The sequence below is a fragment of the Chironomus tepperi genome, unplaced genomic scaffold (assembly GCF_022539635.2).
Source record: "Chironomus tepperi strain 1889 unplaced genomic scaffold, CSIRO-AGI_Ctep_v1 contig_58, whole genome shotgun sequence".
Taxonomy (NCBI): Eukaryota; Metazoa; Arthropoda; class Insecta; order Diptera; family Chironomidae; genus Chironomus; species Chironomus tepperi.
The window spans coordinates 1,017,749-1,035,618 of NW_027226180.1; the positions used below are offsets into that span (position 1 = coordinate 1,017,749).

A 17,870-nucleotide genomic window follows, 5' to 3' on the forward strand; every position below is an offset into this window, starting at 1 on the left:
CATTTGTCGTCCAAGTGTCGTTCATGTGTCGTTCATATGTCGTCTATGTGTCGTCCATGTGTCGTCCTTTTATCGTCCATTTGTCGCCCATGTGTCTTTTATGTGTCGTCCATGTGTCGTCCATGTGTCGTCCACGCGGAAAAAGTGGATATGACCATCAACTTACTCCTTACCTGAAAAAGCAACTCAAATCACTTCCCCTGACATTCTTAAAATAATAACTTTATTTAAATTTTTACAAAAAAATACATTAAAATTAATTAAAAATTCTCAATTAAATCCAATAATATTTGTAAATTTTTCACTAAAAATTTCCGTCAATTTGTCCGTTAAAATCTTCTCAAGCTTCTGTTCCAGCAATGACTCTAATGTCGTTGAGATCTTCTGATGTGAATTAGTCAGTTCCTTCCTCATTTCCACCTTGAAGTCACTTAGTTGTCCATCCATCTTTTCACCAAAAGATTTAAGCTTGTCCTCAATATATTCACTCATCTGGACCTTCATGCTGTTCATTTGAATCTTGACGTCATTTTGTGAATCTTTGATCTTATTAATGATCAATTTGCGATCATTTTGTGATGTTTTAAGGTCGCTGAGGGCTGCTTCGATGTCTTTTATTGAGCTTTTCATGTCATCTTGAGTGGATTTGAGTTGATCTTGGGTGGACTGAAGTTGGTCATGAGAGGATTTAAGTTGGTCATTAGTAAACTTAAGGCTGCTGCTAATAGAGCCATTAAGGCTAGTCACAGATGCATCGATGTTAGAAAATCTGTGATTTGCTGTTGTCTTTAAAGTTTCAAAGGACACATCAACATTATGCAGTCTATCGTTTGTGTCTGTCTTAAGAGTATCAATAGATGCATCCATGCTGGAAAATCTGTGATCTGTTGTTTTTTTAAAATCATGAAGGGATGACTTTATGTCACTTACACCTTTACTAGTGAGTAATATAAGAGCATCAGTGGATGCTTCGAGGGTTGCCAGTTCAGCTTTTGTGGATGTCTTAAGAGCATTAATGTCAGTCAAGCCTTGTTGCAAGGATATTTGAAGATTATCAATTGACGCGTTGAAATAGTTTTGGTAATTACCAAACTCAATTTCAGTTTTAATAACAGAATCAGAAATAACCTTTTGGATAGACTTAATTTCGACTAGAGATTCAAGGGATTTAATGGAAGTGCCGACGTCAGTTTTGACAATATTTAAGGTGGACTTTATGGCATCGACAGTTGATTTAATATTATTTTGCCCAGACAGGACCTGATTAATGGAAGCTTTGGTACAGACATTATTAATTGACCCTTTGATGCCATTTTGGCCTGTTTTGAGAACATTAAGTGCTGATCCGAATCCATCTAATTTAGTTTTCCATGACTTTACGTCATTAACACTCTTTTGGACAGTGGTCACTAAGTCAGACAACTTGCCCACTTTTGTATCTAAATCGGACGTCTTTTTAATGATAATTCCCTCAAATTTTTGGATTGATTTTTCAAGATTGTCAATCGAAACATTAAAATAGTTTTGGAAGTTACCAAACTCAACCTCAGTTTTACTAACAGAATCAGATATAATTTTCTGGATGTCCTTAACCTCAAGAATAGATTGCTTAGTACAAACTGACGATTCAAGGGATACCATAGAAGTACTTATGTCATTTTTAACAACATTTAAGGATGTACTAAGGGAATCGACAGAGGATTTGAGAATATTTTGAACTGACTGAACCTGATCAATGGAAGCTTTAGTACACATAGTATTAATGGACCCTTTGATGCTAGTTTGACCAGATTCAAGGGCATTAAGAGCTGGTCCGAATCCGTCTAAGTTAGTCTTACATGACTTTATGTCATCAACATTTTTACGAACATCAATCACTAAGTCAGACAAATTGCTCACTTTTGTATCTATATCGGATGTCATTTTGAAGATAATACCCTCTAATTTTGACTCTTTAAGAGCATCAAGTTTATAATTTAATGGACGAAAGTTAGAAAATTTTGAGGATCTTGAAGTTTTTTCAAAATTCAACAAATTTTCGGTGAATTTTTCGAAATTTAAAATTTTTGAATCATTATCAAGACTTTCAAGTTGTTCCTTAAATGAGGAAAATTCTGAATTTGTGCACTGAACTTGTGCTAATTTAATGACGTCCTTGACACCGGATGTTGAATTTTCTGCATATTTGTTAATGCAAGAGTTTAATGATAACCAAAGAGAACTTAATTTACTTAAATGATCAAAAATGTTGGGTTCGATGTGGACAATTTTGTTGCCGTAAAAAGCAATAAATTCTAAATCAGGATTAAAATCAAAAAGACCTTCTTCGAGAATTTCAATTGAATTCTTTTGCAAGCGAAGCTCAACTAAATTAGAAAATGGCTTCAAGTCCTCCTGGTGGATTTCTTTTAAATTACATTTGTAGATTTCAACCCCTTTAAGATTCTTAAAATAAGTCTCTAAACCTCGTGGAAAATAATTTAAGGTTTCGAACTGGACAACAAAGCCAACAACATCAGCATTTGAATTTCCACTTTGATGACTTCCAGTAATTGAAGTAACCATCGCTGCCTCTTGTGTTGTTATGTTTGGATTCTTAATGACTGCGCAGTAGCATACATTTTGTAGAATAAACCAATCACCAGTTTTATATTCACACTCAATGGTTGTTGATGTTGACAATCTTAAAGTAACTCCAACAATGCAAATCAGCAACCTGAAAATATAAAGAAAATTGTTAAATTTACGTCCTATCATTGGTCAGACATAAGCATATAAGTCTATTTTTATAAAATATATTCACACTTGTGCCTTAACATTGACTGCTGATAATGAATTTAATGTGAAATTTTTTATCAATTTTAATTTTGCGTACTTACATGAGAATTTTGGGCATTTTTGGTGATTTTTTGTTCCTTTTTTCACTTTTTCACAATTTTAGCTTTTAAATTTGAAGAATTTTCACAATTTTGATTGTCTTTTGAAAGATTTTTAAGGCAGGATGTTCAGCAAGTTGATAAGAAATTCAGTACAAGATGCGCACTTAAGTCCAGTTGAGTCAACAGTCAATCACAAAATGAGCAGAGAAAATACAAAAATTTAATTAAATGAGATTGAGCATCAATGGGAGAAAATGTCCACAAAAATCAAGAGATTTGTGCCTTAATCATAATTCTTAGTTCCTTCTTCTTATTTCCCGCTCAAAATATGATGAAATTAAAATTGATGATTAGCATGCAGCATCACATAATGTGAAAATATTCAACAATTTTCAATACTTACTGACTCTGTCGAGATTAAGCTACAATAAAAGGCTTTCCATTTGACTCTGTTGCTTCATCTGTCACAATGTGTCTACCTGACATTCCTTCATCAATATCCTGCGTTATGTAGCCTTTTATGGCTTCTGGTCGCCATTTCCATTGCCGATTCCAACAAATGACTGTGCAACAAACTTGTAATTCTGTCCCAGCATTGATATTATCTCTGGCATTCATCTTACGAAGTGTATGTCCTATTCATCCATATTTCCTCATCTACATCTCATTAATGACGTCATGTTGACCAAAAGCTCCTCATTTTAAGGATTTCCATTCGACTAAATCTTAAAGATCCATCTATAACAGCTTTTAAGTTCTGTAGCTTTAAACTGTCAGTTTATTTTCGACTGGAAAGCTTTTCATTAAATTCCGAAAATTCGAAAATAAATTTAATTTTATTTTTTCCGTTATGTAAAATACAAAAAAAAAGTTTTGGATGTCCAATATACATTTATTAATTGAATATTAAGATAAATACATAAATTGATCTAAATATTGCTCAGTATATCCAGTATGTAGGCATTGATCATCCGCGATATTCTCCGAGATGTGCTTTACACACAGGACACGTATGCTTTGTGATGCTGCAGCACTAAAAATAGAGAAATTGTAATTAATAATAGCATTAAATAGTGCTTGATGGAAACAGAGGCAGTATTGTGCTTGGTATGGGAAATTGGGAAGTGGAAGTCAGCGATAGAGCCAGCTTCAGGCTACATCTGAGGGAGGTCATGAACCTGCTTAATTCCAGATCAATCAACCGACTTGTGCTACTCAAACACATCAATTCCTACATCACCAATATACGGCCAGCATACACAACATATCAAACCAAAACAGCACATAACTAATGCAGTCACATGTGTAAGGAATGAATAGCTTTGTTCAATGTTTGTTTTTATTGATGTTTTACAGTTTGGACAGACCGTTGAGACACTTTCCTTTGCCAAACTCATTTTGGAATGGATTATCGATTTTTGTTACTTAACGATGTGACTGAACTCGTGGAACTAAATTGAGCTTTTAGTTCGCATATGAAGCAGGTCTAGTTGTATTAATTAATTAATAAAAATTGATGCTGCCTATGCTGCACAAGCATCTATCATAATTAATTGACATTTTTAATTGACGACTCCAACGCAAGGTCAATGCCTGTGCTGTATGTTGAGCATGATGACTGTACTGACTGTACTGACTGTACTGACTGTACTGACTGTACTGACTGTACTGACTGTACTGACTGTACTGACTGTACTGACTGTACTGACTGTACTGACTGTACTGACTGTACTGACTGTACTGACTGTACTGACTGTACTGACTGTACTGACTGTACTGACTGTACTGACTGTACTGACTGTACTGACTGTACTGACTGTACTGACTGTACTGACTGTACTGACTGTACTGACTGTACTGACTGTACTGACTGTACTGACTGTACTGACTGTACTGACTGTACTGACTGTACTGACTGTACTGACTGTACTGACTGTACTGACTGTACTGACTGTACTGACTGTACTGACTGTACTGACTGTACTGACTGTACTGACTGTACTGACTGTACTGACTGTACTGACTGTACTGACTGTACTGACTGTACTGACTGTACTGACTGTACTGACTGTACTGACTGTACTGACTGTACTGACTGTACTGACTGTACTGACTGTACTGACTGTACTGACTGTACTGACTGTACTGACTGTACTGACTGTACTGACTGTACTGACTGTACTGACTGTACTGACTGTACTGACTGTACTGACTGTACTGACTGTACTGACTGTACTGACTGTACTGACTGTACTGACTGTACTGACTGTACTGACTGTACTGACTGTACTGACTGTACTGACTGTACTGACTGTACTGACTGTACTGACTGTACTGACTGTACTGACTGTACTGACTGTACTGACTGTACTGACTGTACTGACTGTACTGACTGTACTGACTGTACTGACTGTACTGACTGTACTGACTGTACTGACTGTACTGACTGTACTGACTGTACTGACTGTACTGACTGTACTGACTGTACTGACTGTACTGACTGTACTGACTGTACTGACTGTACTGACTGTACTGACTGTACTGACTGTACTGACTGTACTGACTGTACTGACTGTACTGACTGTACTGACTGTACTGACTGTACTGACTGTACTGACTGTACTGACTGTACTGACTGTACTGACTGTACTGACTGTACTGACCTTCAACAGTTGCTACCCAAGGTAATACGTTGAGTATGTAAGTATGCATCCCATCCCGTTACGCAACAATCAGCCATCCCCACTGTCTATAACTCAAGCCATCCACAGTCTCTTATGGAACCAAAAATAATTAGGGTTCGCCAAAATTAGATGCAGATAGATGCAGAGATGCAGAAAACTGCAGGCCTGCAGCAGGCCTGCGCATCTGGATGCGCATCCAAGTGCATCTGAAAATTTAACCAAATACTTTAAAAACTATGAAAATGACAATTTTTCACATGAATTCACATATTATAATAATGCATAATCTTGGAAAATGCTAGTTTTCCCTTAATTTTCATATAAAATGGTGAAAAACTTGGAAAAACACTGGAAAATTACATTTTTTTAATTTTTTAAAAATAAAGTTAGAATATCGTAGAAAATGTTATTTTTGATTTAGTTTCCCTATTACGACGGTGAAAAACTCTCAAGAATGCAATTTTTCATCATTTTTTTTGAAAAAAATTTCCATACAAAAAGTTAAGATGGATGCAGTTGGATGCAATTGGATGCGCATCTGGATGCGCATCTAGAACAATAGAAACTGCAGGCCTGCTGCAGGCCTGCGCATCTGGGCGAACCCTAAAAATAATCAATGCAATATTGAACATTTTCACAATATTTAAGATGAAAAAAATCTGTCATTTTCATCTATTTGGACTTTTTTTTCACATCCTGGCGCTTAAAAGTCTAGTCATAATTTGTAATGTCTCGACATGAATTTTTCCTTCTTTTTTTCGTTGCTGTTTAGTTCATTTAGCTTGAGTTTTGTTGAACTGTTTTGATGATATGGTTGCAGATTGGATTGATGCTGTCAGATTGGGTGGATGCTGCAGATTGGCTGCAAATTGACAGATTGGCTGCAAATTGACATATTGACTGCAAATCGACAGATTCACTGGATGCTGCAGTTTAGCTGCAAATTGTCAGATTGGCTGAATACTGCAGCTTAGCTGAAAATAGACAGATTGGCTGCAAATTGACAGATTGGCTGCAAATTGACAGAATGGCTGCAAATTGACAAATTATCTGCTAATTGACAGATTGACTGGATGCTGAAGTTTAGCTGCAAATTGACATATTGACTGCAAATTGACAGATTGACTGCAAATTGACCGATTGGCTGCAAATTAATAGATTGGCTGGATGTTGTAGTTTAGCTGCAAATTAACAGATTGACTGGATACTGCAGTTTGGCTGCAAATTGACAGATTGGCTGGATGCTGCAGGTTGACTGCAAATTAACAGATTGGCTGCAAAATGACAGATTAGCTGGATGATACAGATTGACTACAAGTAAAATGCGCTTTAATCCCCAAAATTATCACTTGCTTCTTCTTTAATATCCATGCGTATATTCTGTCAAATCTGCCTATTATCCTCAATCTGTAATGACAACAAAACGTCTCAATCTCTTTGTCACTAAATGGAAAGTCTTTTTTGACTATTTTTATAGTAAGCACAAACAAGAAGTCCAAAAACAACAACAGCAATTTTTTTTACGTCCACAACACACAAAAATATTTTGGCAATTCAGTTATCGCTGAGATTTTTAAGGAACAACACACGATGAGCTTTTACCATCATTTAAAATTAAAGGATTTTATAAATGCTGTTGATCTACAACTTCTGCTGTATATTCTAGCTGTAGCTGAATCATTAGTTTATGGATTAGTAATAATCACTTACATTGGTGCATTAATAGCTTTTAGAAAAGCGGAAGTAAAGTATAATGATGAGGATGTAGAAACATCAAAATTATTGGAAGTGGAAGCATTAATACAAATTTTTGGACTAACAATGTTTTTCATTGTGTCTGTTGTGATGGTTGGTGGTGTTAAGGAGGTTAGTACGTGAATTTTGGATGATGTAAACCAGTTGTGGGCAACCTGTGTGCCGCGGTCCATTACAAAGATTATTGAAAATTGTCATGTGCTGCATGCTGCATTCTGTGTGACTTACAATCCAATTGGATGTTTGTAGTCCAGTTGTGGGCAACCTTTGTGCCGCGGCACAGTCAAATATCTTTGCAAAATGCCATGTGCTTAATGCTACATGCTTTGTGGCTTACAACCCATAAAGTCCCACAAAAAATAAAAGGTTGTCCACCACTGTTGTAGTCTGTGTAATTTGTGGCGCCAAAAAGATGTTTTTTGTTAAGTTCAAGGATGTGAAATTGATCATACTCGAATGGCACAAGTCGATTAATTGGAAATAGAGTTACAATCTGTGACAAGTCACACAGAAACTGTCCATTTGTCATAGGTCGTAGCCTGTAGTCGCAACTGTGATTGGATTCATGTTCCTACATTTGTGGAGGTTAAGTTACTACAAAAGCATGTCTATCTGACTATGTCACCTTGTTGGTCACAAATTCTCTGTCTGCACGTTCAGTTGACATCCTTTTAGGACTGTCTGAAGCATAAAGCGGGTAATGGATCCAATATCCAGCATTATGTTGGATTGACTCTAGGATTGTGCTGGATTTTAAGCCGAATTATGAGAAAATTGTTTAAAAAATTGTCAAAAAATTAATTCAAAATTTAATTCAATTTAGTTCCGTCCTTGGCCTGCCAATTGACCCTTAGCTGTATTACATGCAGCACATGCTTTAATCCGCTTTATTGTATTCAATTCCACATCACAGCATCAATCTAACCAGCAACATTTTTACTTCTCTTTCATTCCAGAACGACCACAACAAATTACTTCCGTACCTTCTACTTTGTGTCACACAAATCATAGCCGTTATCATCTATTCAATATTCATATGGCCATCATGGTTTTATGTCATCTTTATAACACTCAAATTGATAATGTTTATGTTAACATATACGCTGTATCGTCGACTGATTAGCGATGAAGAGGATAGAAAGTATTGCCTAGACTATGACGAGAAAATGCTGACGGAATGAGATGAGGTTTATGGTGAGATTTAAGATGCTCACCAATATACAACAACTATAGACTTAAGTAAGCACAGATTGGTTATTTGACTCAGAATCTGGTTCTAGGTGCCTCAGTCCCTCAGTTCCCTCAGTCCCTCTCAGCCCACCCCCAGTCCTCCTTAGTCCCTCAGTTCCACAGTCCCTCAGTCCCTCAATTCCTTCAGTCCCTCTCAGTCCCTCAGTCCCTCAGTCCCTTAGTCCTGAGTAGTGTCAATTCCACACTCTAGGGCAGTGATCGACAACCTGTGTGTTGTGGCACGCGAATGTGCCCCAATGTTTTTATTGAAAATTCAATGAACCATATGAATTGTACGGTTCTGGTCGACGCATACAACCAAGGTGTGCCACGAAATATCAAAGGTTGTCCACCCCTGTCTAAGAACTATATTATAGTATGAACATAAAATTGTTAAAATAATAATTAAAATTGTGTAATAAAATTATGAATTTGTTAAAATAGCTGTAATCTTAATCAGAACTTAAAGTCTAGTCGGGCTTCATGTTGTGTCCTAGATAGAAAGGAACTGAAAGCATAAAAAAGGGATATTTCATAAAAGTTGAGCTTTTTATGCTGTCTATGATAAAATCTTAACTGTCATTACCGCCATCTAATGGAATTATTTGAAAGTTTTGGAAAATATCCCTTAATTTAGCTGAGACACTTTTTATCCAAGACACAATTTTGTTAAGGATAATTTGAATGGTTTGTGTCTTGGATGAAGCTTAACAGCTTTTTTAGAAGCTTCAATTCTGGTGATTTCGTCTCTAAATCATTTGAAGATTGTGGATACATAGATGTTGATGATGCATTGGAACTAGCCGCACTAGAGCTTAACATGCTTAAAATTCATGGAACTATGTCAAATTTCCAACAATTTTTATCTCATCCATCCCCATAAAAACCATCCTTATCACGTCATTTACTCAACAATTCATCCAGCATTCGATATAATCATTCACATACTCATTTATGTGCTGCACATTGTGAGCCTGCTTCTGATAACAAAAAAAAAAATGGCAAAAAAAAATCTCATCGCTTACAGTAAAATAAATACAATGAAAAAGTACACGTATGAAATACGCACAGAAATGTGATATGATAAAGAAATAATAAAGCTGAAGTGTTTTACATCTCAAGGGGATTTCAATTTAAATTCAAGACGAAAAAGAGACAAGAACAAAAGAAAAGGGGGAAAAATAGACATGAAAATCAGTTGGAAGTACATTGTTGAGAATTGACGCATTTCTTGTGGGTTCAAATGAAGGATCAGGTGAAGGTTGTAGGGCTTTTCGATCCATCCTACCTCTACACTTCTCCCTGAAGTCTTTGAAGTCCCCCTCATCTACTCCCCCTCACCCCCTAACTCTGTCTTAGGTGATTTTAATATTGATGAGCTTTTTGGGTTCAAAACTAGGATTAAGTGTCCAATGCAGGGCAACATAGGACAGTCCAATGTAGTCTCTTTCATTTCCAAACATCCTAATCCAGTGGTACCCAACCTGTTTGACGCGGTTCATAACCTTTGCACTGTTCCAGACGAGGATAACCACAGTAAACACTTCCTTCGCTGATCGTACATATCAATTGCGACCCATGGCCTCCCATGAGCCAGTTTCTATCGCTAACTTCCATCTGCCAATTCCCAATACCAAATGCAATACTGTCTCTATCGACAGCTTCCATAATAAGCAAGTAAGCTACCTAAAGCTTCAATTTCATCCAAAAGTAACACTATTATAGTATCAAACAACTGCTAAGCCTTCCATACGTGCCCGGGTAGCTCAGTTGGTAGAGCGTTGGACTTTTAATCCAACGGTCCAGGGTTCAAGTCCCTGCTCGGGCGGATTTTCATCTTTTTTGCTATAATAAACTGGATTCATCAAGATTCCTCAGTCGCCATAAACAGGATCATCAACCAAGCTGTAGAGCCAGTGAGAGAGCCAGCTTAAGGTGCCAACTGAGGGAGGCCATGGATCACAGTTGATCTGTACGGCCAGCAAAGTACAAGTCGAAGTTTTGATTAAAAATTGGGATTTTTGGACTAAATCTTCAAAGGATGGTCAATCTGGCTGATTTAAGGACATTCATCCACATTAAGTCGACAACTACAAAATTGAAATTGAACACCTAGCAGTGCTTGCTATCCATTCTGACAAACTAAATTTGAATATTGTCATTTTCTTCATTTGAGTATTCGATAAAGGCACAAAAAGTACTTTCAAGATTGAAAACAGATGTAAGAATCCAGCACCAAAAAAGAGGGAAGTTTTAAGCATGTCACATACATTCAATAGACATCCTCGATATCAAATCCCTCACCTGACATTGATTTTATTGTCGTGTAGGCTTTCATCTGGTTTTGTTTTGAACTGTGTCTTACTAAGTAAGTCTACATATGTGGATATATTCATGGAAATAAATCAATAACTCTTTAGAATTCAAATTTAAAGCTTTTAAGGTTGTTTGGATTTTGTTGTTGAGTTTGTTGAGACAATTGAGGATGTTTAGTGATGAAATTTGGGATTATTGTTGGAAATTCTTCAATTTTCTAGGGTTTTTCATGACAATTCCTAGTTAAATGAACATCCCACATAATATAGGTCAAATTTGATCGTACAGATGAACTGTCCATAGCCTCCCATAGCCTCCATCAGTTAACACCTTAAACTGGCTCTATCGCTGGTTCTCGCTTGACTGATTATCCTGTTATTTATGGCAAAAAAGATAAAAATCCGCCCGAGCAGAGACTTGAACCCTGGACCGTTGGATTAAAAGTCCAACGCTCTACCAACTGAGCTACCCGGGCATGTGTGTTAAGCTTAACAGAAACTCAATAAAATATTCAAAAATTTAAATTAAGCTTCAAAATTGATCATTATCATTCAAAAATAAAATGTTATATTCAAACACGCAAGGTGAAGTGTTTAAACAGGTGTAAATTTTTGTATGAAGCATTACTGTTGATGCTATTGTACTGAATGCTTTTCAAAGTTTCAATTTTTGTTCTGGTTTCGAGTTTTCGGTTGTATTTGGGTGTCTTCGGCCGTCTTCCTTCGTATTCGATCATTTTCGTTCGTCTTCGGATGACTTCGTTCATCTTCTGTTGTCTTCGGTCATCTTCGGTTTTTTTTGGTCTCCTTCGGTCTTATTCGGTTGTATTCAGTCATCTTTGATCATCTTCGGTTATCTTCGTTCATTCTCAATTGTCTTGGGTTGCATACGGTTGTCTTCAGTCATTTTCTGTCGTTTCCGGTCTTCTTCGTTAGTTTTTGATCATATTAAGTTGAGTATGGTCGTCTTCGATCGTATTCGATCATCTTCCGTGGTCTTTGGTTGTCTTTGAGCATCTTCTTTGTTATTCAGTCGTCTTCGGATGGCTTCGGTCGTTTCCGTTCATCTTCGATCATCATCGGTCTTCTTCTGTTGTCTTCGGTCGTCTACGATGATCTTGGGTCAACTTGAGTTACCTTTGGTCGATTTCGGTCATATTCGATTATCTTCGGTGGTCTTCGGTTGCGTTCGGTCATCTTCCTTTGTATCCGGTCATCTTCGGTCGTCTTGTGTCATCCTCCTTCGTATTCCATTGCCTTTAATCAACAGAGTTTGCTCTTCGGTCCAAAAATGAATTCAAATTCTTCAGAACGTGCCGCCGGTGCCATGAACTAAACTATATTAAGACTCATTTATCCAGTTTCCAAAAATAATTATTTTATTCATGATACTAATTGACTTATATAATTACAAATTACGAGCTTTTTTAAAGCAATCAAGAAAGAAACAACAACAAAGTCGTGTAGGAGATTGTTGAGATTATGATGATAAAAATGAAAATAGCTTCTATGTAGGAAGAAATATGGAAGTGGAAGTGGGAATATAAAGAAGTGTAAACATTCAAATGATGAAAGTTTTTTGCAAAAGAAAATTCTTTTATTTGCCTTCATTTTTCCTCTTTTTATCTTTAAAACATTTTTCCACTTCTTTTTATATTTATGCTTAATTACTGTTTAATGTCGTAATTAACATCTCTTCATACTCGCTTGATTCTACTGAGATTCTTGCCGCCCTAATCTTTCTCTTCTTCTTCTTCCTTCTTGCTTTCCGTCTTCAATTAAGTTTCATCTTTTATGAGAGATGTTAAGATATATTTAAATTTATTAAAATTTACTGTGTACAGTGAAAGGGATTCTCGCTTTTATGCTGATGTAGCTGGAGTCAAAAATTGAGGGGTAATGGAAGAGGTACAACTGTATCGTACCGCACAACACCCGAAATCAGAAGCAATCAGACATCTTAAACTCGGAGCAGACTTCAAAAACCATAATTTTATTACTTTTGATGGACATATCCGTAGCCATAGATTAAGTAGAGAGGGAAGTTGAGCAGCAGAGGTTACAACTATAACCTTTTATACTCATGCTGACACAAAAGGACATTCTGAATTTGCAGTAGGTCATGAAGTTAATGATGATTATGTTACGTAGACGTGAGGCGGAGTCGTAACTGATGAGAAGGTGGATCAAGGTGGAAGGGCTGAATATCTAACTTGTATCATATCAGGACTGAGACAATTGGATATTTTGAATTTACAGAAGGCTTCAAAGGACATGATGGTAATGATAATGAAGATGAGTTGTTATGTTGAATTACGAAAACGGGGTTAAGAGAAGGGAGAAGGGAGGGAGGTATATAGAGCACGGGTACGGATAGGGAGCAGGAAGAGGAATAGGGAATTGGTGGAGGAGAAGAAAGCGGAGGGATAGGGAGGGAGCGGGGATGAAGCAGTGAGTAGACAGGGAACCGACAGGAAGGAGGCTGTGAAGTCGGTTCACCTAAACAGTACCATATCAGTGCCAAGACGATCAGTCACTGAATTAGATCTATAAGAATAAACATTAATGTCCTTTACTTCCTTAAGTTGCAAATTGTATGATGTTAATCAGGATGAAGGGCATAACCATAGCCAAATATTGAGAAGGAGGGTAAGGAAACGGGTGCTACACCACAACATACCAGTACCAATCTGTTTCCGTATTGCATCTGTAAGAACGATGTCTTAAATCCTTATTATTTCAATGTTTTCTAGAATTCAAAAGCTAGAACAAAATTCAAATGCTTAGGAAACATTCTTAAATTACGTAACGCTAAGTAAAGCTGCAGGGTGGTTTCATGCCCCTCACCGCTTAGTAACAATGTCATGAACCAAGAATTTGGGATCAGTAAAAGAATTGATGGCCTGAGTTCAATACAGCCATAAACTAGTTTTTCATACGAATCCATACAAATTATCAATAAATTGTACGGTTTTTGCTTGTCACAGGTGCCTGTTTTGCAACTCGGTTACATACCCCCAACCTCCAACCTCTTCATGTTCCTGAGCATCACATCATTCCAAAACCCTCCCCATTCCTCTAAGTACGAAATCAAACACTCACATGCACATTCCAAAACTCCTAATAAAGCAAACATCAAGTACAGTCATGCATGTCATCATTTCAATAACAAAAAAAAAATCCAACCCATTGCCATTGTCTCAAACCTCTTAAGGATGTCTCATAAAAATAAAAAAAAAAAGCAGCACAAAAAATCTTTTTATCACATTTTTATTTTTATTTGATTTCACATCCTTAATCTTCATCCTCACTTCCCCCACACCCCTCAATTTTCCCATATTTGGTTGGAGTCTCTTATTTCCAATTCCATTTTTTTTGGCACGTCTCTCAATTGAAAGTTTAAACATTCGAATACACATTGGCCATTTTTCATTCCTATACACCGTTTGTTGTTCCTTTTATTTGCTGATAAAAAGGCAATAAAAAGGCTCTAATGTTAAATTCACCATGAGGAGCATATACAGCAGGCAGGCAGCATCACAAAAGACTCTGAGAGCATGTAAGGAAAATTGAAACGGAAAAAAAGGTTCACTTTTTTTTTAGGGGAAGTAAAAGCAGCAAATAAAAATAAATAAAAACATTTTTTTTGTTCCTTTTTCTTTTATGTTTGGAACTCCAATTTCGAGGTGTGAGGATATGAAAAAAAAAAACGAAGCAAATTTGTGCGTGTGAATTTAGAATTCTTTTAAGAATAGTGGTTTGAGGGCATTTGATGTGGGTGAGGAGGTAAGAAATTGGTGAATGATTGAGGAATGGAATTTGGAAGTATGAAGAGGAATTTGTTGAGGAACAAGTAAAGGATGAGTTTGGGTTTTAAGGCGCATTTTGGTATTTATTTCCTTTGAATACATCAAAGGATGGTTATTAGGTTTGGGGAGAGCATAGTAGGGATAGGAATTAGACAGGGAGCGAGAGGATAGGAGGCAAGACAGGAACGTATGGCTGAGAGTACTAAAGGGGTGTATACCGAGATGGTAGGGACTTCCAGCGGCTTATGTTAAATACAAGGAGCAGGAATGTATTTCAAGAGGAAGTGACAGGTTTGTAGGTGTATTTCGAGAAGGAGGGAAGCATCAAGGGTGTATGACACAGAGGAGGGGCAGAGATGTATTCAGAGGAATGGCAATCGATGGTGTTTTTTGAAAAGGAGCGAGAAGGTTCTAGGTCGCATTTCAAAAGGCGGGTTGTAGGGGCGTATTCTAGATTCTAGAAATTAGGGGCAGGGATGCATTTCAAGAAAAAGTGGGTATCAGGGGTGTATTCTTAGAAAAAATGGTATGACGAGGGGATCAAAAATTCAGACATTGACTGAAAATTGTGTCCAAAAAATATAACAATTTGAATCCTTAAAATCTAGCATAAATTCCCTCAAAAAAGATAAAAATCCGCCCGAGCAGGGACTTGAACCCTGGACCGTTGGATTAAAAGTCCAACGCTCTACCAACTGAGCTACCCGGGCATATGAGTTAAACTTAACAAATTCTCATTCACACTTATATTCCACTCCAACCAAACTGCATCCTGATAGTCAGCATCCTTAAAAAAAATTCAGCTACAAAAATCCAAAAAAAAAGAGATTTGCGATTATAAAATTAAAATAAATTGGCATGTGATAGGCATGCCCAATACACAACACAAAAACAAATATAAATATCGTGAACTGCTTATTTCTTTATGTATTGAATGCCTACCAAATGATATTGAGAACGCACACTGAATGGGTCAATAAAATAAAATCAAATGAACGTTCGAGCTGTGAAGATTTGCCTTCCTCCTCTTTTTTTGCTTTTGCTTTACTCAATGAATGATGTTGTCAGAAAATTTATTGGCATGAACGTGAAGGAATTTATAAGAAATAAACTGAAATAAAATGTGAATGTCAAGTTGGGGATGAAGGTGAGGATGAGGGGAAATTGAGAAGCATTTTTGGGGTAGGTTTTGAGGTGAACCTACCCTATAAGTTGTGGGGTTGGAGCATGGAAGACAGTTGCTGGTGGAAATGGTGGAAAATTCGGTTTTTGGGCTGTGGAACTGCTGGATTTGGGGGTCAGAATTGATAGTCAATTTTCTGTCAATTTTCAGTAAATTTTTGGTCAGTTTTTGGTCAATTTTCGGTCAATTTTTGGTTATTTTGACCATCTCAACCCCATCAATCACCTCAATACCCAACCACCCAAACTGCACATCCAACACACAACCCCAAAAATACCTTCTCTCCATCCATAGCCTCAATAAAACATTGCACGAAAAAACGAAAATTAAGCAACGAAATTAAATTGAGTGGAAAAATAAGAAGGAATTAAATTCAATCAGCATAAAAAAGTTCTTCTTTATTTTCATGTTTTTTTGCACTGTATTTGAATGCATAAAAAGGGGTATTGATGTAAATGAATTTAGACATTTTCACGGAATATAAATCGAGTTTGCTTTTTTGTGTGCCTGTTTTGATTGTTTTTCACGCCTTTTTTGTTGTTGCAATGCAATTAATTAAGAAAATTTTGTGAAATTATTCAATTTAATTTGTTGTAAATTATCTTAAGTGACTGGTGAATTGAAGGACCTTTTGGGAAGTTATGGTCATTATGAAGGTTTGGTGGTAGACTTTAGATCAGTTGTGGCCATTCTGTGGATCGCGGTGGCACACTAGTGTGTCGTCAAAATTGTTTGATGCATGTCTTGAACTAAATGGAGTGTGTGGTTACAATTGAGGCTTAGCAAGGTATGTCAAGGTATATCCAGGTGTGCCGTGAAGCAAAAAAGGTTGTACACCACTGCTCTAAATGGATCAAATGACCAAAAAGTTCAAAACTAATCAAAAAATGATTAAAATTTAACTCCACATCCTCAATTATTGAGCGATAAAAATGAAAATTTATCGACTAAGTCTTCAATTCCAGCTGTTGGATACAAAACATTCAGACCTAAACATCTGTTTTGAATACGCTTCCATTAAATTTCCAATTAAATTCCAATTATTAATAATGAATAATTTGTTAAGCTTAACACACATGCCCGGGTAGCTCAGTTGGTAGAGCGTTGGACTTTTAATCCAACGGTCCAGGGTTCAAGTCCCTGCTCGGGCGGATTTTCATCTTTTTTGATATTTTTTATCAATCAAATGTTCAGCCATGCCAAAACATCCTTAATTCAGCGAAAATATTCAAAATTATTTAAATTTTGAGGATCTTTTCTTGCCCATCTTAATTACTGTCATGCTGTATTGTTGACAATCTTAATTAGCAAGTTCATCCTCAATGAATTCTTTTTATGATTCCTTTTTGTTGTTTAATTAAGTATCCCAATTGTCTCTAAATGTTCTCCCAAGAATATAAAAAGGAATAACTTTTGCTGTATAAATTTATTATTATTGTTATTTGAAGTTGCATCTTAATTGAGCTGGTTCCGTGTAGCACATGATGTCGGTTAGTTGACCAAGAGTTAACCCAGGTCAGGATGATGCTGACTTGAAGTTATTTTAATCAAAACCGGCACCATGTCAAATGTTTCTGGATTTGTGGTCCATTAACCGACTTTTGGGTCATTTCCAAGGTTATGGGCATGGGTAGCAGCATAGACAGGGATCCAGACAGAAAGATAGCTAAGCCACACCCACTCTCCTCTTAGTCAATCTCAAATCAATCCTTATCAATCTTAAACCAAAAATGCGCTCCATTCCCAACCCACCCAAAACTTTTCCAACTTACTTCCAATCTCATTCATTTCTTTTGTTTGTTGTGTCTCAAAATTAATTTACATCCTTCGAGACTTGATTGTCTGCGACTTTTTTTCTTCTTTTTATTTTCATTGTATTTACCGTTGAAATTAATTACTCTCGATGGGTTGAAGAAGAGAGTGTCAGCAATGCAATTAAGCATCCACTTGGTGTCCTCCTTCTTGTGACACTGTTAATTTGCTTGTTTAAATTTTAATTAAAAAAAAATTGGGGA

At 36.6% G+C, this 17,870-nt stretch overlaps 1 protein-coding gene, 1 long non-coding RNA gene and 4 other non-coding genes across 6 annotated transcripts; 3 read left to right on the plus strand and 3 right to left on the minus strand.

Moving 5' to 3' along the window:
- Window positions 1–201: 201 nt before the first annotated feature.
- LOC139100049 (putative leucine-rich repeat-containing protein DDB_G0290503) lies at window positions 202–3,062 on the minus strand. Its single transcript, XM_070652638.1, has 2 exons — window positions 2,880–3,062; window positions 202–2,716 (listed from the first exon to the last, which is right to left on the minus strand). Exons 1-2 carry the CDS (start codon window positions 2,894–2,896, stop codon window positions 271–273), a joined length of 2,463 nt encoding a protein of 820 aa, XP_070508739.1. The 5' UTR covers window positions 2,897–3,062; the 3' UTR covers window positions 202–270.
- Window positions 3,063–7,180: 4,118 nt separating this feature from the next.
- Window positions 7,181–8,991, plus strand: LOC139100078 (uncharacterized). The gene is made up of 2 exons (XR_011545404.1): window positions 7,181–7,429; window positions 8,275–8,991. It is a non-coding gene; the product is annotated as an uncharacterized lncRNA (long non-coding RNA).
- A 1,312-nt stretch (window positions 8,992–10,303) lies between these two features.
- TRNAK-UUU (transfer RNA lysine (anticodon UUU)) lies at window positions 10,304–10,376 on the plus strand. Its single transcript has one exon. It is a non-coding gene; the product is annotated as a tRNA-Lys (tRNA).
- An 890-nt stretch (window positions 10,377–11,266) lies between these two features.
- On the minus strand, window positions 11,267–11,339 carry TRNAK-UUU (transfer RNA lysine (anticodon UUU)). Its single transcript has one exon. It is a non-coding gene; the product is annotated as a tRNA-Lys (tRNA).
- A 3,970-nt stretch (window positions 11,340–15,309) lies between these two features.
- On the minus strand, window positions 15,310–15,382 carry TRNAK-UUU (transfer RNA lysine (anticodon UUU)). The gene has a single exon. It is a non-coding gene; the product is annotated as a tRNA-Lys (tRNA).
- Window positions 15,383–16,933: 1,551 nt separating this feature from the next.
- TRNAK-UUU (transfer RNA lysine (anticodon UUU)) lies at window positions 16,934–17,006 on the plus strand. The gene has a single exon. It is a non-coding gene; the product is annotated as a tRNA-Lys (tRNA).
- The last annotated feature ends 864 nt before the right edge of the window (window positions 17,007–17,870 follow it).